The following is a 22,813-nucleotide window of genomic DNA, read 5'->3' as shown; positions in this document are numbered from 1 at the left end:
TTTGTGTGAGCATATCAGTGAACACCCCTGACCACTCGGTGAGTTTCACGTCTTTGTAAACGAAAGTTTAATGCATTTCAGGAAGGATTGTTCCAGTGCACCTATAAAGCCATTATAGAGGTGGGAGGTGATACAAGAAACACCCGAAAATTCTCGGGCCAGCATCATATGTCGAAATTTTAGTCAAAACTGTTCTATTTCATCATAAACAATCTGAAAACGGGCTTTAAGTGTAAAATACCGAACTTGTCCTTTAAGCTTCTTTCAAATTAAGGAGTACATTCATAGTTTCAGTTTAGATTTAGTTTTTTCTGTTATTCTTGTTTGCAATAGTTACATTTAAGGAATGTACGAGAGAATGTCCTGTCTTTTGGAAGCAAATTGACTTATTTATGATTCAGTGTTATAGCGTCGAGTACCTTATTGCTTTTCTAAAACTTTTACAGCAAAATACAGATATTACACCAAAAAACAACATTCATACAGAATCCCTGCATCCGAAATCACATACTGTGACAGTACAGTAGATACTGAATTAAATGAAGTATCAACTCACCGACCATTAAAACAGTACAGGTACTGCATAGTATGAATATGGATAGTATGAATGAATTTGGATGTACTACATACGCCTTGTTGATACATCATGTGGCATAAGTCGTCAAAACAACAAGTTAGTCATTAACTGGAATGATGTTAAACAAGCCTAATTTTCCCAGAAGGGGCAGCTGTTTAGGCCTAATCCCATTTCTCTGTCTTCCCCCTTACCCCTTATTTTTGCACATTCACGTGAGAGTAAGGGCTATCCCAATTGGGAAATGGGATTGGGCCTCATTATATATGAAGAGTTTCATTGCAAAATTAGATAATTTTTCAGAAATCACGTTTTTTTTTTTTGGTTTTGCATTCCAATTAATATCAATTCAACTGCAGTTGGTTTGTTTTGATTTAAACCTTCATAACTTAGAAAATACAGCTAGGCAGCACCATAAAACAAAATAATAACATGATAACATAATAATAAACATGTTTTGACAAAAATGTTAAAAACGGATTCATCTCGTTTTGCAACAAAACTCTTCATATGTATATTTACATTTGAACAGGGCTGTGCTATTGCTTTCAGACATTTTTTAATAAAACAACGCCTCCAACGTTACTTCTTCTTCTTCCCTGGTTAACTCCTCTCCTGGGGGCTCACGGGATAGTAAAGTGACCATTGATTGAATGCTGCTTCCCAAATGGTGCACTTTATGTGACTTGTGGTCATGTGGACACACAATGGCCGTTGTGTGCCTGTTAAGTCCACAAGACCGAAGGGTGTCCCATTTGTCATTCTAGGCTTTAAATGAATGCTCATGGGCATTCCCTTTTTCGGTCGAAATGCGCCCTTGGTGCACACTTTTCCTGTGAACCCGCATCTGTGCGGCCTTCACAACAGACTTCTGTCAGACAGTCAAAGCAGCGTTATGTGATGAAACTGCGGACCTGTAGAAAGACCGGTGCCATTTGGGACAAGACCGAACCCTTCAGGATTTTGCCGAAAGTAGTAGGTCGTCCGGGTACTTTGTGCCTACTGTTTTTCGAATACTACTGTATGAATTCGAACTTACTACTCGCTTCTCATACTGCTTTTAGCCTACTTTATAGTATAGAAGTAGGCGGTTTCAGACAAATCGTAAAGGGGGTCGCAGACCGGACGCGATAGGACAGCTCGGAGGTATCGTACACCGGAAGTGTACATTAAATAGCGTGAGCTTAGTCAGATAGCGTCTATTTCAAAATGCAAAATATACGTTAGCAGCCAATGTTCATCGTTAATGATTTGGGACAAATATGATTTTATTTCATGTTAAACCATGTGAGTGGCGCGACAGGGATTTGAGCAACTTCCGGAGTCATAGCTGGGCGCTGCGGACAGGCGCCACCTGTCAGCGCCGGTGTGCGTATACTCAAAGAAAACAATGTGTTCTATTTTTTTAGAACGGCGCTGCGCTAAGCTGCGCGTCCAGTGTGCGACCCCCTTAAGTTTCACATATTTCGTTTACGTTGCTAAGGATGGTTGCTAAGGGTGCTGCCCAGTGATACACTGTATCATTGGGTGCAGCGGTCATTGCTGTGTTTTATTGTAAATAAAAGACAGCTGTTGACCAATCAGAATCAAAGACTGGTACTTACCGTTTTATTATAAAATATTAAGGATGCTATACTTTTTCTAAAACTAATGTAAACAAAATGAAATATTATTGTATTTATTAACACTTATATAAATATCACACATTTCGTTTTTACTATCCCATACAAAATCCTGTTGTATTATCCAGGGTTGTAGTGACCAATATCTTGTTTGTGTAGATCTTTCTTGTAGCAGCAGCTCAATAATGTATTGCAGAGAAATGAGATGATTTATAGTATTCCACTAAGGAGGTTTGTGGATTTGGTGTTTGGCCTGATGCATTCTGCTCTGAACAGAGAGTTGTTTGGCATGTTAAAGAGTTTTTTAAGGCTGTTTTAACACAATGAATGTTTAAAACTATCAATATGGGATAGTTCAACCAAAAACTAAAAATCTGTTATCATTTATTAACCCTTTATTAATAAAATCTGTTTTCCTACTATAAAAGTAAATGGGTGTGTCAACTGTGTACTTACCATCATTTATCAAAATATCTTATTGTGCGTTTATCAATAGAAACTCATACAGGTTTAAAACAACATGAGGGGTAGTAAATGATGACAGGGTAATTTTTAATCATTTTTGAACTATCCCTTTATTTATTTTTTTCAAATGCAGCTGATTTATCCTGCAATGCGACTTACTAAACAGCTACGCCACTGTAGCACATGGTATTTCATCACAAGCTCCTGCATCTTATTCATGAAAAGATTCGGAAAAACATTTGCTCAGCTGTAATATGTGCTGCAGTAGCACTGCGTCATAACTGCATTAATTCAAATGTATTCTCATTCTTTTATTCAAAAGTTTCGTTTTTTTACACCATTTTTTTCATACATGGAGTTGTGTGCACCTCGGCAGTTTAAATTGGCACAGGTGACTTTAGCAATGAGGGAGTGATAACGTAAAGCCCCAAAACGAGTGGCAGATCACTGCATTGTTGCATTCTTGACAACACAAACACTTTGACCCGTGTGTGTGTGTGTGTGCGTGTGTGTGTGTGTGTGTGTGTGTGTGTGTGTGTGTGTGTGTGTGTGTGTGTGTGTGTGTGTGTGTGTGTGTGTGTGTGTGTGTGTGTGTTTGCTTGCTGACCAAGAAAACTGCAAGCTAGTGACCATGGGCCAGTGCATGTCATCTTTTATTCCTGGCCTGGTGTAAATTGATCACTCTGAGTCTACAGCATAACGGATCTTGGCTTTGTGATACTACAGTAGCTCTCTTCCCCCTGTCCTATTTCCATCATTGCTGTCTACAGTATCTATCTGCCTATCTGTCTGTCTGTATACAGAGAGGTACATACAGTACAGTACATGGTGACGTGTAATGTTTACAGTAGGACTGAATACAGCTGCAGGAAGAAAGTCAATACGACTCATAACTAATAAGAGGCAGGATGTTTTCTGATTGGCTGATGTCCATGTGGATGGCCAGTGGTGTCGAGTTTCTATGTATATCGTGCTATGCATGCTATATCTGAATGGTCTGTTTGCTTTTCCATGACCCTGTGGAGCTCTTTCTGACAGAGGCTTGACTGTGCGACACAGGCAGATTTTTAACGACCAGCATTAATGCTTCACCTGCATGTAACTGACACTGACAGTAACTGATCAATACATCCGCACGTACCATAGAGAGATATCAGCAGCAGCATTTCTCATAATAAAACACATCAACAAGGAAAATGTTTAGCCCTAGCTCTTTCTTATTAAATTATTTGTAATACTTTGTTTCCATATTTGAACAAATATAAAAACATTTTTAGCTTTTAAAGTGTTTGAGTTTAAAATAGTTAGAAAATATGCAAACCCAGATATAAATAAATAGAGAGGTTAGTAATACAGAAATTGTATTTTTACACATCGAGGTTTTTGAGGGAAACCTTTAGAGAAAGCGCATCTTGACATCCTGCTGACACCACTGCAGCATCTTTAAAATGAATTGCTTGTTAATGTCAGCGATAAAATGTAACACACAATGAACTCCATATATAGGTTGTATAATGCATGTGTTTTGATATTCATATAGGCAGGGCTGGATTATCCATAGACGTGATTGGGCTAGTGCCTTGTCTAGTCCAGTGCCTTGTCTAGTCCAGACTGTGACCAAGTTTTTGAGATGGTCCTGCTCACTGCAGAACACGACATCCAGGGGGCGAGGTTGGATCTAGATCCAACTCATCCCACTTTATATACTTTGTTCCGCCAAATGAACCAGTATATTTACATTAGTTGCAACCTGTCATCGCCAACGTTTGCGCTTATCAATTTAAGTGTACGTTTGTAATAATATTGTTGAGAAAGATTCATAATTTAGTAAGTAATGATCATAGTTAGGATTAAGGGGAGGTAAGGGACACGTTCTCGAGAGGGTGATATCACTGAAGGGATTTATTTGTGACACGGTTGGCTGTCCATTATCCCACTTATTACACGACTATTCCAATACGAGTAAATATAAAAATAAAATTTTATTTGATATCTTTTATTAGCACATTTGTAAGAAAAGTTAACCTTCTGCGAGGGAAATCTGTTAATGGCTGTAAGTAAAGACGCGTTAAAACAAGTTATAAACATTCAAGTCCATACAAGATAAACATTAAATTTATTAATTTCTAAATAACATGCCATATATGTTAAAGGAACAGTATGTAAGAAATTTATATCAATAAATCATAAAATGGCCCTGATATGTCACTAGACACTAAGAAATCATTTTAATTTCAAATACTTATATCACTGACAACAGTGGTCTGGCCAGGATATTGTCATTTAAAAAGTGGAGTTGCAGCCCTCAACTGATGTTTATGTTGTCATGTTGTGTATTGGCCACCAGTTGTGTGATTGCAGTACCAGTTTTAGCCACAAGTTTTGTGATTGCAATACCAGTTTTGGCCACAATCCTACATACTGTTCCTTTAACACCTATGCATATTAATTACTGTATACATTCATATGAATTAAACTGCGCGTGGTAAGATTACTTGTAGTAGCCTACCCGAAATGTTTTACTCCAAAACATTATAGCAAAAAACCTTACATTTCACCCTAATGGCATTACTTGTATTGTAGTCACACTCATAAGTAAAGTTTGTTGTTCCGTCAAAAGAATAACTTAATTTAGTTACGACTCAATGGGGAAATGGTAACGCAACAACAAGGGTATGACGTGTCTTGTGGTAAAATTGCCGACCAATCAAAATGCAGTTGGAAGAGATCTCTGGATCTAGCCCCGCCCCCTGGATCTGAATCCAACTACACCCCCTGGATCTGTATCCAACCCCGCCCCCTGGATGCTGTGTTCTGCAGTGGGGCGCTACTAAAGTTTTCGAGACAGTGCGACCATTTTTACAATTACTCGCGCATGTGCAAATTTGGAATTTCTTCTAGTTGTTATTTCATGTTTAAAGACTTTTATGAGATAGTAAGAGCATAGTAGAGTAGATTGCGTTTTGCGGGGGGTGGCGGCATATGTGACATGTGCGACCTGGGTTTTACCACTTATTTGCACAACGCATCAATTGTTTTATGTCACCATGCTCAGAGATGGGACCAAGTCACAGATGTGCAAGTCTCAATTAAGTCTCAAGTCTGAACCTTCAAGTCTCAAGTAAGTCCCAAGTATTTTTTTTCTTGGGCAAGTCAAGTCAAGTCGAGTCACAGGCTATGTCAAGTCAAGTCCTGTAGGTCAAGTCAAGTCCAAGTCAAGTCACCTTATTATTGTAATTTTACCTGCAGAATCTGATCTTAAAGTGAAAAGACAAGATATACAGTAAGTAACTATCAGTAAATCACAATCATTTGGATTTGCATTGTAAATACTCATGTTCAGTAAAATACATCATGTAATAAAAAAAAATTTAATCTCTTCCATTCGTGCGCCTACATTTGAAATAACGAACTTGAGCAAACAAAAGACACGATATGTGAACCGGCCCTTGTAGAATCCAGTCATTTTTCTGTGTGTGTGTGTGTGTGTTCAGGTGGCAAACTTAAAAAAAGTAGCCAAGTCTCGTACCGCTTAGATCAAGGGAAGAAGTATTAAAAAAAAAATCAAAATTATTTTGCCCACATTTGTCCCCAACACGGTATGACGAGGGTTAATGGCTACTTTAGCTATCATTACATTAGCTAACTACCAAGTCAACTAACCAGATATTAACAAATAGACAAGTACTTACTGGGCAGAATGGCTCTTCAAATGACAGACGAAATTGTCGTCTGGCTACCCGTGATTTTAATGTTGGATGTCTTGCAATGCACTGTTCGACTTTTGCCATCTTGTTGAAGCCGAAAGCGATGACACTCGGTACCCCTCCGGCTGATATGTTGATATCTGATCTAAGTGGGCGTGGTGTGCGTAAGGTACGAGAGGGCATTACTGATGATAGTGTCGTGATTCAGTCATGACAACGCCATTCTCAGCCTGCGCTCCAGCTGGGTCAACTTTATTTTTTAAAATAATTTATGTATTTTATATTTAAACTGAAAACATGATGTGATTAACACTCAAGTCATTCAAGTCAACGTGTCTCAAGTCAAGTCAAGTCCCGAGTCTTTAACTTCCAAGTCCGAGTCAAGTCTCAAGTATTTTATTTTTTGTCAAGTCAAGTCACAAGTCACAAAAATAGCGACTCGAGTCCAAGTCACCAAGTCACAAGTCCCCATGTCTGCCATGCGTTCAGTTAAAGTGCACCTATTTCATTGCTAGAAAACAACTTTATTTTATATTGTAATCAGTGTTGGGGGTAACGAGTTACAAAGTAACGGATTACAGTAACTATATTACTTTTTTGGGTAACGAAGTAAAGTAACGCATTACACTAATAATATTAGTAACTACACTACTTTACAAGACTATAGGAACAAGCTTTTCTGCGTTACCCAGGCAGTGTTTGCCTGGGTGTAAAGTTCTGTCTGTTTAAAGGGATAGTTCGGCCAAAAACGATATTAAACCCATGATTTACTCACCCCCAAGCTGTCCGAGTTGCATATGTCCATCGTTTTTTAGACAAACACATTTTCGGATATTTTAGAAAATATTTTAGATATTTCTGTTCATTAAATGTAATGTTGCGGGGTCCAGCAATAGTCCACGACCTTCAAGTCCAAAAAAGTGCGTCCATCCTTCACAAATTAAATCCAAACGGCTCCAGGATGATAAACAAAGGTCTTCTGTGGGTAATCCGTGCGGTGTTGTTGTAGAAATATCCATATTTAAAATGTTATTAACGTTATAAACTAGCTTCCGGTAGCGCCGCCATCTTAGACTCAGGAGAGAGTATGAGCGTAGTGTACGCACTTTTCTTAGTGACGTATGACAAATTCGGAGGGCGGGGGCACAGAGCAGCAGCAGAGAAACTCTGTACGCTGCGTAAGCTCTCATCCTGAATGCGCATCACTCCAAAATGGCGGCGCTACCGGAAGGTAGTTTATAATGTTAATAACATTTTAAATATGGATATTTCTACAACAACACCGCACGGATTACCCACAGAAGACCTTTGTTTATCATCCTGGAGCCGTTTGGATTTAATTTGTGAAGGATGGACGCACTTTTTTGGACTTGAAGGTCGTGGACTATTGCTGGACCCCGCAACATTACATTTAATGAACAGAAAGATCTAAAATATTTTCTAAAATATCCGAAAATGTGTTTGTCTGAAAAACGATGGACATATGCAACTCGGACAGCTTGGGGGTGAGTAAATCATGGGTTTAATATCGTTTTTGGCCGAACTATCCCTTTAAGTGGTGGGTGCATGCGTGTGCCTGTACGTGTGCCGTTACCATAGAGATTGATTTGACGTAGCTGCTGGTGCAAAGGGGAGCGGGAAATGAAGATGGAGGGTTTCGGCCACTGGGGCGATATACACATTACTTTCAGCTTATTGCTCGAAAGGACAAAAATATTTGTATGAAATGCACACTATGCCCACACGACAAGTGTCTTTCAACTGCTGCCAACGCGATGAGCAACCTGTCTGAGCATTTGTAAGCCCAGCATGGCAATACAACACTTGTGGCGAAAGATCCTGCGGTAAATTAAGAAAAAGGAAAGTAAAGTAATAAGTAGTGAAGTTACTTTTCAAATGCAGTAACTAGTAAGGTAATCTCATTACAATTTAAAGAAGTAACTAGTAACTAATTACATTTTTTGAGTAACTACCCCAACACTGATTGTAATATAATATAATATAATATATTTATTATATTTTGGTAAAATACAATATGTTTGCATGGTTTATGGTTAAAAAAACACATTATTTTCCACATACCGTATTTTTGTAGCTCCACATTTCCCTGCCTTCCTTTAACACTGAGATTTTTTACAAAATTCATTAATCTGAAAAGTGCTGTGTCCCTGATTGGCCAGCTTACCACTACTTTGTGATTGGCCTGAATACATCTGTAGTCAGCTGGAAATGTGACACTCCTTAACATGTTTGAAAGATATGCTCACAGTGCAATGCTGACAGGAGGTAACTTACAGGCTTTGAGTCAAAGCGGGAAGAATTATGATAATGACCGTGTTGATGTCAACAGGCCCAGTAATTAAACTGCTGCCTACAATCCAAGTGTTTGTTGTAGTCCAAAAAAAAGAGATTTACGTTGGAGAAGGTAACTCACATCATCATTTACTTTGGGGTTTGTACCTTTTGCATATCGTTTACATGTACTAAAACACACACACCAAAGGAAATGTGAAATTGTGAATCGGACCATAGTTGCTCTTTAATCCATCGATGGGTCTACGCAACCCTGCAAGAAGTCGAACGCATCTTAACACATCTCACTCAGAACCGCAACAATGCACGGGGTCATTAGACATTGCAGAGATAAAAGATAGAGGGGGGGGGGTGACCTAATGAATACAAAAAACACTATAGATGAGAATAATATCTTAGACATCAGGTGGCCTGACCAGGAAAACTGGATAGAAGACGAGAAACGGATAAAAGGATAGAAGCATAGCACTCATCTCATTATATGCTAATTGCATAACACTGAATCTATTTTTGTATATATAGTTTAATAATATCATGCATTACCCAAATATCTAAAAATATTTGTGGAGTGTCATGTACACTTATGTGCATCATGCGTCTTTTCAAAATACGTGTCTACTGCAGACGCTTTGAAGGGGTTTATCATAAAAGAGACGCTTGCATTTGCCAGATGTTACTTTAACTCTTTTAAGTTAAAATTGTAGGTTAAATTGACTTGAAAAACAACTTGTTTTAACTTCGTGTTGCATTTTTTATATTGTACACTCACATAAAGGATTATTAGGAACACTATAATAATACTGTGTTTGACCCCCTTTCGCCTTCAAAACTGCCTTAATTCTACGTGGCATTTATTCAACAAGGTGCTGAAAGCATTCTTTAGAAATGTTGGCCCATATTGATAGGATAGCATCTTGCAGTTGATGGAGATTTGTGGGATGCACATCCAGGGCATGAAGCTCCTGTTCCACCACATCCCAAAGATGCTCTATTGGGTTGAGATCTGGTGACTGTGGGGGCCATTTTAATACAGTGAACTCATTGTCATGTTCAAGAAACCAATTTGAAATGATTCGATCTTTGTGACATGGTGCATTATCCTGCTAGAAGTAGCCATATGGCGTTTAATCAGACCCAAAAGTCGCACGCACAAAAACCACGCGCGTGCGAGAGATACGAGCGTGCAGAACACTATTCGCGCGCTGAAAAGCGTCCTCGCGAGCCCGCAGAACCCTATTCATGCGCGGAAAAGCGTCCTCGCGAGCGCGAAGAACACAATTCGCGCGCGGAGAAGCGTCAAAGTTGCTCAAGGTTGTGCGTGTTGTGGCTTCACAAATGCTTTGCTGCATACCTCGGTTGTAACGGGTGGTTGTTTCCGTCAAAGTTGCTCTTCTATCAGCTTGAATCAGTCGGCCCATTCTCCTCTGACCTCTAGCATCAACAAGGCATTTTCGCCCACAGGACTGCCGCATACTGGATGCTTTTCCCTTTTTACACCATTCTTTGTTAACCATAGAAATGGTTGTGCGTGAAAATCCCAGTAACTGAGCAGATTGTGAAATACTCAGACCGGCCCGTCTGGCACCAACAACCATGCCAAGCTCAAAGTTGCTTAATTCACCTTTCTTTCCCATTCTGACATTCAGTTTGGAGTTCAGGAGATTGTCTTGACCAGGACCACACCCCTAAATGCATTGAAGCAACTGCCATGTGATTGGTTGATTAGATAATTGCATTAATGAGAAATTGAATAGGTGTTCCTAATAATCCTTTAGGTGAGTATACTGCTGCTGATATGTTGTAGGTTGCCTTATGTTGTAAATTGAGTCTTTTTGGTATAAGGCTAGAATTAGTCAAGTGGGTTCACAACTTCCAATTCTGAAAGTTTGATCAATTGTACATAAGGGAAAGGTGGAGAGTTAAGTCTATTTATTATCAAAGTATTGTCAGCAATACAGTAATTTAGGGGGGAAATGTGAATAATTGCATTGCAGGCTGATTTAAGATGTGCTCCTAAATTTTCTACTTGCGCTCCTAAAATTTTCATTGAGGGGCTACAGTGCTCCATGTAAAAAAGTAAGCCTGAGGCCCTGTAATAACTACCTTTACATTTTTGGGGCACTTGAAATGTGGGCACCCTAGGGCACTGCATTGTGTTAATCTGGGCCTGGATGTAGGCTATGCAAAGAGCTTTTTAGTCCTCTAAAATCCAGAAAAATGCCTTGAACACTTTATTTTGAGAATGATGCACTGTCAGAATAAATGTCAAAAAATGGTCACTTGTTGCCAGTAGCAGTAGTAGTACCCATTTTTCTAAGAGGGGTTTGGTAATTGCAAATGTTAGGTAGAAACAACTTAAGAGATGCTGTAACATTGGGGAGCACTGGGCAGGATAGAATAGTGTTTAATAAACAAAGGAGCCATGCTCACACTCAAGAAAGGATGTGTTCATTTTTTACACATTGTTTTATGTTATTCTATTTAACATATTTTGTGTTGATATTTTTGTTCTAATAAATAAAAGGGACAACACAAGATGTGTTAAAACAACATTAAATGTGTTACATAAAACGTGTTGTTTTAAAACATTCGTTTTAAGAGTGCAGCTTCAGTGCATTTGTGAACGATAGCAACTGCATGGCAAAGTCTGGTGACAAGTGTACTGAAGCGCTAAAGCGTTTGCCATTTGAAGCCGATCATTGTCAGAGAAGTGCAGTAGAGGATCAGTGCTTAAAAACACAAAATGCTTTACCAATTCATTTATTTCACAGAACCTGCCTTTTATTTGTCCCAGTGGCGAGGCTAACTAGGGGCCATGGTTGCACTCAGTTGCCCACCCAGTCAGAAGAGACACAAAATAAAAGCAAAATAAATCACGCATAAATTACAATAATCTTTTTAATTCCCATCATTTACAAACAAATAACTATAGAAAGTTTATCATTTGCGTGTGTTTCTAATCCTTACAAATGTTAACATTCAAGCCATTTTAAACTATTTGAGTGCAAAAGATGTTAAAGTAAGCGGTTTTCTGTGCCCAGAGACGCACACACATACTTAAATGGACACACACTCATAAGCGCATGCAAGGAGACGCACGTTTCAAAAAGCATGCAAACACAGAATCTCTCTGCGCTTGACAGGACACATACACACAAAATTATCTAAATACCACAGTCTTGGCAACTTTTCTCATAATAATAATCGGTTATGTTTTAAAGTAAACGCAAACATTTCAGAAAGAAATCAGATGTGTGTCAGTATGGATTCGTGCTTATCCGGTCTTAAAGTGGCAGTACCCTCAAGAAATGTTTGTGTCATTATGTTAATCAAACAACAGAAGAAAAAAGAAAAATCACTTCTATAGCTTTAAAAGATAAATTAAATTTAATTTATAGAAAGAAGACGTTGTTAATATTCATTTGATTGTATTTCTGTACCTAAATACTACTGTTTTACTTTATTTGTAACAATGATCTTTTCTTTTCCATATGCTTATAATTTCTTGATTTGTTCTTATTTTATTTTCCTTATTTCCATTTTTTGCTGCTCCAAAAATCATATCAAATTATATCAAACATATATCAAAATCCACACAGAAATGGTGGCAGAATTGTTTTTGCAGTGGCGCTTAATCTCCAGATTTAACTTGAAAGTAACATGATGCATTTTAATACAAAATATTTTTTACGTTCAGGTAAAGAAAGTAACTCATAAATCTTGTGAGTCAATTTTGTGAGAATTTTAATATTTGGTGAACTATTTCTTTAAAAAAGTGGTGCCAATATTTGTGAAAGACAGAAATTGTTAGTCCAGAAAATATTAATATTGTCCAAAAATATATGTCAAAACAATGCAGTGTATAAGCCCAAAATAAAATAAAATGTTGTTGACTTATGTTATTATTATTATTTTTTTTTTAATGAAGGGTGCCAATTATTTTTGCATTGCCTGGATTTATTACATATATGATTTTTTTCATATTCATATACATTTATACACTTTTGGTTAAACAATTTTAAGATCATTGTTAACATTTCAGTGTTTCAAAACTTTTGGCTGGTAGTGTATGCATGTTCCATATTTTAAATCTGTAAAATCTATACATGAACCATCATTTCCATAATATTTGTATTTTCATGAATCAGATTTCTGTATGTGACAAGCTGAATAACATGCAGCTAAGACAAATAAATAAAAAGATGAGATATTTTAAGGCACTGTTCACTTTACCGGCACTGTGATCGTGTTTTATTAGCTAGTATATAAAAAGAGACGAGTCAATCAATATGCGCAGTAATGTTGCAACACTGATGTCTCTGTTTCAGGAGAAGAAGGTTCAGAGTCACACGCAGAGACTCCAGTCAGTGAAACTAGTGGTGACGGTACAGCATATCAAACCTGCGCCAACACAGTCCTGAAGGTGCTGGGTGGCCTCCTGGTGGTTCTGTGTGTCTCCTCATCCTGGGTGGGCACAACACAAGTGGTCCAGCTCACGTTCAAGTCATTTTCCTGTCCCTTTTTCATTACCTGGTTCAGCACCAACTGGAACATTCTCTCATTTCCCCTCTACTACTCTGGGCATGTGGCCACCAACAGGGAGAAGCAGACGCCCATTCAGAAATTCAGGTAGTCTGAACAAAAAACACTTTAAAAGCAATGCGATTGTAAGTTTGTAAGTAGTAAGTACAAATTTGTTCCTATAAGTGTAAAAGATACTTTGGTTATGAGAACCAATGGCTTATTATTATTATTACATGATGAAAACATTGTTTGAATCTCTATGTTTCTTGCCGGGGCAAAAATGTTGATAGCTTTCAGATCAGATCACCTCTTGCAGTTTGAACCCAAGCCCAAATAAAAAAACTGTAAAAAAAAAAATTCAATTTTCGTTGACTTTATGTAAAATAATGGAATGTTTTTCATAAGAGCCCCTGGGTCAATGTGTTAGCATGACAGAAGCTTGATGCTGTCATGTTAAAACAGGCGACATACGGCATTTTTTCGTTTACCAAGTGCCTCTTGCGTAAATTATTTGATTTTGATGGCTTACATTTCTTCCCCACCACAGAAAACCACCACAGGTTTATCAATGCCATCAAAAGTTTTATTTTGTTTTTGTTTGTTTGTTGATCATGAAGTACAAAGTAGATGAGGAAAACTAGGATTCCATTTGTATTCAACGCGCCACCATTGTTTTTTACAATGCGTGGAATGGTGTGCTCTGATTCGTTAAGCGGATAGGAGAAGGAGGACTGGCGTTTGTACCGTTTTGGGAAAAAAGGGAGAACAGATGACAGAATAACATGGCGGATATTGAATTTAGCATAAAATTAGGATTCACTTTTTAATACTGACCTGATATACTGATTTTGGTGGTAACTATTTTTTTTAAATGGCGTTTATCACGTTTTGGAACCAAACTCTTCAAATAATTTTTTCAACTTGTTTTTATAAGTTATGTTAACTTATTACAAGTCACAACTTGAAACAGTAGGTTGAATTGACTTGCATAACCACGTTTTAACTTTATGCTGCATTGTGTTTTACAATGTACTTAGCTACTGTGCTGCAAAGTCAACAGAAGCACACTATATTTTTCTCTTATTTGCTCATGCAGGGAATGTAGTCGTTTGTTTGGGGAGGAAGGAATGTCTCTGAAGGTCCTTCTGAAGAGAACAGCACCTTTCTCCATCTTATGGACGCTGACTAACTACCTGTACCTCCTGGCGCTAAGGAAACTGACCGCCACAGACGTCTCAGCACTCTACTGTTGCCACAAAGCCTTTGTCTTCCTGCTGTCATGGATCGTCCTCAAAGATCGTTTCATGGGTGTGCGGGTAAGTATTTTCAACTATAACATATTCTTTAGAATACTTGATTCTGATTGGTCATTTTGGTTCCATTCATTTTGCATAATGACTGATACAGCTATTCTTTCACAGCACACAATCTCTTTTACTCACATATTCGATTTAATTATTTCATAAATAGCCAGTTAATAACAAATTTTGGAACACCAAGTCAGATTTTATTTTGCGGCACACACATACTGAAAAGTGGATTCTGTTATGTTAGTTATTTATTTTCATGCTAATGTACTTTTAAGTTTTCATTTTTCTAGTAAGTTTGGTTTAAAGGGACACTCCACTTTTTTTGAAAATATACTCATTATCCAGCTCCCCTAGAGTTAAACATTTGATTTTTACTAGGGCTGTCAATAGATTAAAAAAATTAATCTAGATTAATCGCATGATTTCATGAGTTAACTGCGATTAATCGCAAATTAATCGCACATTTTTATCCATTCTAAATTTACCCTAATTTAACACTTTTCAGGTTTTTAATATTCTAATCATATATACATATATAGATGCTTTATGCAAATGTATGTTAACAACAGCCTGTTTACATTTTAACAGAATCACCAGCCATTGTTTTGTATATGAATTTTCCTTTCAGAAGATTTTTCTTTCTCCATTTTTGTTTGCTGCTGCATCATTTGTGACCTGTGCTGGCAAGTTGAGTCGGAATTAGCAAATTTAAAAAAAATAGTTGTTCATATTTTGACATTCTCTATTAAAACATAGAACAATGCATGATTTGTTGAAATATAACAAAATATGACAGAACTACACGTGTTTGAAGTTGAAAGAGTCAAATTACCACAAAAATTTTCACATCCATACATTATATTACCACATCAATACCTTAAAATCACTGGTAAAACTAATAGATTTAGCACACACAAAGCAAAAACATCATCAATGTATGTTCAACTTTTTTTCCTTTTGTTTGATTGACATTGAGACAGACTGCTTAAAATCTAAGTGATCTAATATAATGTTACACATCAGATAGTTTTACCCAACAGTTAACCAAACATTTACTTAAAACATAACAGATTATAGAGCCTACCTGCGTGAATTCTTATCAAAACAGATATTTGTAAAACTTCAATTTTGTGAAGATGTCTATATATCCGGGTCGCGCACTCGCGCGTATGTGTGCAAGCGCTTCAGATATCAGTCAGTTAGCGTGAGGGGATCGCTTTTGAGTCTTGTCGCTCTTAATAACTCTTTAACATTAATCAGGTACCGAACTTTATCTATCTTAATGACTCTTTTAACATCAAGCAAGTCCTGCAGTCTATTTTCTAAGTCATGCACAAAAGCGAAACCAAAATGAATTGAGACGCATTTTTGTATTAGATTAAGCATTAGGAGGACGGTAACGTTACACCTCTCAGACGTATAAATAAAGATCATATCAGATGTCCAACGAGCATTTAGAGCATTGGATTTGGTAGACGATTTGCTTAATGTTCTTATTTCTATGAAAACCTTTTACTCATTTAGAGAGAGTCACATTTGTCTGCGTCTCTGTTCATTCAACTATGGGCTGGACCAAGGGTCAAACAGAAATTGCGCTTTGCGTTAATCTCCGTTAATAAAATTAGTGGCGTTAAAATGAATTTGCGTTAACGCGTTATTAACGCGTTAATTTTGACAGCCCTAATTTTTACAGTTTTTGAATCCATTCAGCCGATCTTTGGGTTTGGCGCCACCACTTTTAGCATAGCTTAGCATAATCCATTGAATCTGATTAGACCATTAGTATCACGCTAAAAAATAACCAAAAAGTTTTGATATTTTTCCTATTTAAAACTTGACTCTTCTGTAGTTATATTGTGTACTAAGACCGACAGAAAATTAAAAGTTGCGTTTTTTGGCTGATATGGCTAGGAACTATACTCTCATTCTGGCATAATAATCAAGGACTTTTCTGCCGTAACATGGCTGCAGGAGGCGCAATGATATTAGCAGTGCCCGAAAATAGTCCCCTGCCATTGAAAGTAAACAAGGGGGCTATTTTCGGCTGCTGCGTAATATCATTGCGCCTCCTGCAGCCATGTTACAGCAGCAAAGTCCTTGATTATTACGCCAGAATTAGAGTATAGTTCCTAGCCATATCTGGTTATTTTTTAGCTCGATGCTAATGGTCTAATCAGATTCAGTGGATTGTGCTAAGCTATGCTAAAAGTGGTAGCGCCAGACCTGGAGATCAGCTGAATGGATTGCAAAACTGTAAAAATCAAATGTTTTAACTCTAGGGGAGCTGGAAAATGAGTATATTTTCAAAAATAGTGGGGTGTCCCTTTAAGTTAGGGTGGCCATTCGTGCCAGTTCCGCCGGACATGTTTTCGGGTTCGTTCTCCGGAAGTCGCGTTGCTCGACCGCATACGTCATCGAGGTTCTCACATTTCAGTTAAAATACATTAGAAAATTAAGATTTATTTCTTTTAAGACATACAATCATTGTAGTTTAATTCTTACCTTGAAATGTAACGGTTGCTTTTCTGAAATTAAACCCGAAATATTAAACCTTCATGACGTATGCGGTCGACCAACGCGACTTTCGGAGAACTAACCCGAAAACATGTTCAGGACGTGTCTGGCGGAACTGGCACGAATGGCCACCCTACTTTAAGTTGGTTATTACATGCTTTTAAAATAGGGTGTGACGATTTCATTTGTGTGTTTTTGATTGAGTTGAACGGGAAATGGGTGAGGCCTTGCAATCACTGCTGCTCAGACTCTGGCTTCAATTGATGTCATCAGTTCAAGATGTCAGCAGCCATTTTTTTTTTTTTTTTTGATATTTTGAGCCGCGTCATCCATCCAAATTGACTGTGCATTATTGCTTAAAGTGTGTTTTATAATGAATTACATAAACGATTCTGAAATTATTTGTGAATTTTGGATTTGAAACTGCAGCATGATGTGTATGAACAGGGAACACTGAGTTAATGTATTTTTACAAAAAAAGTCCCTGTGAGTCAGGGTGAATTTATTATAAAAAGGCTTTGCTTGGCAACAGCATTTATTGTGTTTAGTCACATTTCCTAACTTTCATTGTGCTTGATGTCTTGGAATCTTGAATCATAATTTTTCCTCTTAGATTGTGGCTGCCATTATGGCCATCACGGGCATTGTCATGATGGCATATGCTGATGGTTTCCATGGGGATTCCTTTATGGGTGTGGCTTTTGCAGTTGGCTCCGCCTCCACCTCAGCACTCTACAAAGTTAGTACATTGAGCTTTTCTACATAAAACAGTATTTAAGTATTTAATGTTGATATGCATTTTTTGCAAAACCTCTTTGTGACACTCAGGTGCTGTTTAAGATGTTCCTTGGCAGTGCCAATTTGGGCGAGGCGGCTCACTTCTTTTCCACAATGGGTTTCTTCAACCTCATATTCATCTCCTGCGTTCCCCTCATTCTCTACTTCACCAAAGTGGAACACTGGGGTTCTCTCTCCTCTTTGCCCTGGGGTTACCTCTGCGGGGTAGCTGGCCTCTGGCTAGGTGTAGTATGACTTAATTTATGGAATATGAAGCAGTTGATGTTTTGCTAAGCTCAGTCTTAAAAAATGTTACTGACCAGTACAGGCATTTAAAGGGATAGTTCACCCAAAATTAAAGATTTTGTCATTTTTTACCCTGAAGTTGTTACAAACCAAATTTTCTTTGTTCTGCTGAACACAAAGGAAGATATTTTGAGCAATGTTTGTGATCAGTTTTTGTAGCACTGTTGACTTCCATAGTAATTTTTTCATACTATGAAACTCAATGGTGCTTCTGTTTTCTGCTTGATTATAAATATTAATTTATTCTTGTTTTGGAAAATTTGAAAGCTCAGTAGAAACCATTGTGGGCGGAGCTTAGCTTAGCAAAGTCCATTTCCTTCCAAAAATAAATTTGAAGACATAAAATAGTGCTGATGGATTACCACTTGATCACTGCTGGTTCGGATGTAATTGAGTACATTGTTGGTATATTAATGCATCAAATACAACACCTAAGCACACTTCCAAGAGTACTTTAAGTGCTTAGTAAGTAAGAGAAATGAGGTTAGAATCAATTTACACTCCGCAGTAGCATTTCTTAGATACCCAATATGCGCTGCGTCAGACAGTGTAAACCATGATAGTAAGAAATCCACTTGTATTTATCGTATATTTGAGCTAAAATGGAGTGCTGAGTCTCCAGGGTGTTTTAAGGACAGTGTGATATCCATTAACTTTTGCCAGTCATCCAAATCACGTGAACTTCTCTGTGTACATAAAGAGGATAGGATTACAGTGACTGCTACATTTGATTAACTATGTATGATGAAATTATAACATGAAATATTTCTGTTTTTTCTCTAACAATCTCTCTCTGTGTGTGTCTGTCTCTCTGTTATAGTGTTTAACATCCTGGTCAATGTAGGAGTGGTGCTCACATATCCTATACTCATATCAATCGGGACATTACTCAGTGTTCCAGGCAATGCAGGTGTGCTGTTAGCTATCACACACAGCCCTATACATAATAATTTTGACATATACTGAACCCCATATTATTAAAGTATTACCGGTAACTATATTGCAATATTCAGTAAATGAGAACAACGTTATAAATGAAAACATTACACTGCTTAAATGGAAATAATATATATTTTGTTTAGCTAAAAAGAAGACAATAACTGAAAACTTCACAATTTAAAGATTTGGGTTAAATGTACTTGACAGTCATGAAAATAATGTAACGATAAAAATCTTAACAGGCTTATATATAATATATTCACCTAAAGGATTATTAGGAACACCTGTTCAATTTCTCATTAATGCAATTACCTAATCAACCAATCACATGGCAGTTGCTTCAGTACATTTAGGGGTGTGCCAGACGGGCCGGTCTGAGTATTTCACAATCTGCTCAGTTACTGGGATTTTCATGCACAACCATTTCTAGGGTTTACAAAGAATAGTGTGAAAAGGGAAAAATATCCAGTATGCAGCAGTCCTGTGGGCGAAAATGCCTTGTTGATGCTAGAAGTCAGAGGAGAATGGGCCGACTGATTAAAGCTGATAGAAGAGCAACTTTGACTGAAATAACCACTCGTTACAACCGAGGTATGCAGCAAAGCTTTTTGTGAAGCCACAACATGCACAACCTTGAGGCGGATGGGCTACAACAGCAGAAGACCCCATCGGGGACCACGCATCTCCACTACAAAATGGAAAAAGAGGCTACAATTTGCACAAGCTCACCAAAATTGGACAGTTGAAGACTGGAAAAATGTTGCCTGGTCTGATGAGTCTCGATTTCTGTTGAGACATCCAGATGGTAGAGTCAGAATTTGGCGTAAACAGAATGAGAACATGGATCCATCATGCCTTGTTACCACTATGCAGGCTGGTGGTGGAATGGTGTAGGGATGTTTTCTTGGCACACTTTACGCCCCTTAGTGCCAATTGGGCATGGTTTAAATGCCACGGCCTACCTGAGCATTGTTTTTGACCATGTCCATCTCTTTATGACCACCATGTTCCCATCATCTGATGGCTACTTCCAGCAAGATAATGCACCATGTCTCAAAGCTCGAATCATTTCAAATTGGTTTCTTGAACATGACAATGAGTTCACTGTACTAAAATGGCCCCCACAGTCACCAGATCTCAACCCAATAGAGCATCTTTGGGATGTGGTGACGGGAGCTTCGTGCCCTGGATGTGCATCCCACAAATCTCCATCAACTGCAAGATGCTATCCTATCAATATGGACCAACATTTCTAAAGAATGCTTTCAGCACCTTGTTGAATCAATGCCACGTTTAATTAAGGCTGTTCTGAAGGTGAAAGGGGGTCAAACACAGTATTAGTATGGTGTTCCTAATTATTCTTTAGGTGAGTGTATAGTGGAGAGAAATACAATAAGTTAAATGTGGTGCATGCATACCAAAGAAAACACTGATTACCTGAACGGTGACTTTAAAACTGGTTTATATGTCCAATCAGTTGTTATTCTTGGACCAAAGATAAATCATTCAAATTTTTCATGCGCAAGGGCTTATGGGTATTACTCGCAGCATTTTGAACTGAAAATCTTAAGTTAATTGCACTTGATTTTTTTAGGTTTATGTAAGTTAATAAGTTGAATGAACAAAGATATTTAAGTTATGTATCCAAAATGGAAAATTTAAGTCATAATTGCTTGACCTTTTGAGTACAAACCGCAATAGACTTTTCAGGGTAAAATAAGACTTTGTAAGATCAAAGTAAATCTCTTAGCCTACAAAACTCCTTGACAAACTATTATATTAGAGGCGAGTGTCCTCAAAGCAACCTGCTACCCTGTGACAGCGGGTAAGGTTTCCAGGACAACAGTAAATATCTTACTTAGAGGATGCTTAGCTTTAAACAATCTTCAAGGTCTGTGAGTTAATTCACATGTGGCTTTTTATGCCCATACAACAAATCATAGTATTCATTTGTGATTTATTGTGCCTATTTTTATTGATATACAAATGTTTGCACTGATTTATAACAGAGGTGAAAATGGTAAATTTTTAGTTATATTTAAATATAAATGGTAGCCGCTTCACGTTTTATAGTCAATAATACGGGACTCCAGCTATAAGCATGATTTGCTTTTTTGACATTGTAAGCATCACTCGTAAAAAGAGTCAAGAGTACAAACACATGAAAAAAACCACTCATCTAAAAATCTACTTTCCTTAAAATAAAAGCCATTTTAATACTGAATGTTTTTTATTAACAGTAATGAATCTTAAATGACTGAAATTAATTGGTTGCCTGGCCAAGAGGACCCTGCAAAACGCACCCACTCGTGGTGATTTAGACAGTGAGGATATGAGGTCACATTTGTGTTACATAAACTTAGTCTTGTGTAGTTAACCACAAGCAATTAATAGGAGTTTCTGTCAAAACACTGTACCTTTAAAAAACAGTGAAGTCTGACTACCATGCATTTATTAATTATATTAAATAGGAACTTTTTGTGTATTTTTAATGTCTTGTGCGTTTTTGTCTTTGTAAAATTTCACATGGTTCAAACCGATTTTATCTCTATTTCCTTTCATGTCCCTCTTAACACATACATTTATTTCATATTTTTATACATATGCTCTATTATACATTTCTCTCTCTCTCTCTCTCTCTCTCTCTCTCTCTCTCTCTCTCTCTCTCTCTCTCTCTCTCTCTCTCTCTCTGTGAGTAGCCATTGATGTGCTGAAGCACGAGGTGATCTTCAGTGTTGTGCGTCTGGCTGCCACCTGCATCATTTGCCTGGGGTTCCTGTTGCTTTTGCTTCCGGAAGAGTGGGACTCCGTCATTCTGCGTTTCCTTGCCGCCCTGGCCGACAAGAAACCGGAGGAGCACGGCGAGGAGCTCACAGACTCCAGCATCCACACACGCAGCCGGAGCAGAGCCAACGGAGCTGTATCCATTCCTATGGCATGACCTTTTACCTCTTTATGACCTGGGAATGAGTAGCAGTCAGTGACCATTTACCATGAGGCAGCCTTTGGGCAAAAAGAATGATTGCATTTAAAGGACAAGTTCGGTATTTTACACTTAAAGCCCTGTTTTCAGATTGTTTATGATGAAATAGAACGGTTTTGACTGAAATTTCGACATATGCGGCTGCCCCGAGAATTTTTGGGTGTTTGTGTTTCACCTCCCACCTCTACAATGGGTCTAATGGTGCACTGGAACAATCCTTCCTAAAATGCATTAAACTTTCATTTACAAAGACGTGAAACTCACCGAGTAGTCAGGGGTGTTCACTGATATGCTCACACAAAAATCGCTGCAAATTACGCATTCCAACAGGTTTTATCGCAGTTTTTGCCAACTCCATTGACTTGTATTAGATGTGCTGTGAGGTACGGTATTACTCCACGCCGGGAACTTTGTTTCTATTTCCTGCAATTGGCAATGGCGGATTAGCGCCACCACCTGGGCTGCTGTGTCTATTATTCAAGCTCTCAGCAGAAGAATGTACGGGTGTGAGGCGTTTGGAAAAATAGGTCCACAAGTTAACAACGAATGCTAAAACACCTTTTGGAAAGCATATTTTGCAGCGATTTTTGTGTGAGCATATTAGTTTCACGTCTTTGTAAACGAAAGTTTAATGCATTTTAGAAAGGATTGTTCCAGTGCACCTTTAAACCCATTTTAGAGGTGGGAGGTGAAACACAAACACCCGAAAAATTCTCGGGGCAGCCGCATATGTCGAAATTTCAGTAAAAAACGTTCTATTTCATCATAAACAGTCTGAA

At 37.9% G+C, this 22,813-nt stretch overlaps 1 protein-coding gene across 5 annotated transcripts in view; it reads left to right on the top strand.

The window, feature by feature from the left end:
- LOC141349054 (solute carrier family 35 member F4-like) overlaps positions 1 to 22,603 on the top strand; it is a 58,255-nt gene extending 35,652 nt beyond the window's left edge. For all 5 annotated transcript variants that reach the window (XM_073864754.1, XM_073864755.1, XM_073864757.1 and 2 more), the window contains 6 exons: positions 13,010 to 13,310; positions 14,302 to 14,521; positions 17,643 to 17,768; positions 17,858 to 18,050; positions 18,933 to 19,022; positions 21,751 to 22,603. In XM_073864754.1, coding sequence (XP_073720855.1) covers positions 13,010 to 13,310; positions 14,302 to 14,521; positions 17,643 to 17,768; positions 17,858 to 18,050; positions 18,933 to 19,022; positions 21,751 to 21,992 — 1,172 coding nt within the window. In that variant the 3' untranslated portion in view covers positions 21,993 to 22,603. The remainder of the gene's footprint in view (positions 1 to 13,009; positions 13,311 to 14,301; positions 14,522 to 17,642; positions 17,769 to 17,857; positions 18,051 to 18,932; positions 19,023 to 21,750) is intronic.
- Positions 22,604 to 22,813: the final 210 nt, after the last annotated feature.

The sequence above is a fragment of the Misgurnus anguillicaudatus genome, unplaced genomic scaffold, assembly GCF_027580225.2.
Source record: "Misgurnus anguillicaudatus unplaced genomic scaffold, ASM2758022v2 HiC_scaffold_28, whole genome shotgun sequence".
Classification (NCBI taxonomy): Eukaryota; Metazoa; Chordata; class Actinopteri; order Cypriniformes; family Cobitidae; genus Misgurnus; species Misgurnus anguillicaudatus.
Note: the sequence above shows the minus strand (reverse complement) of the source record. Positions and strands in the feature narration are given on the sequence as shown.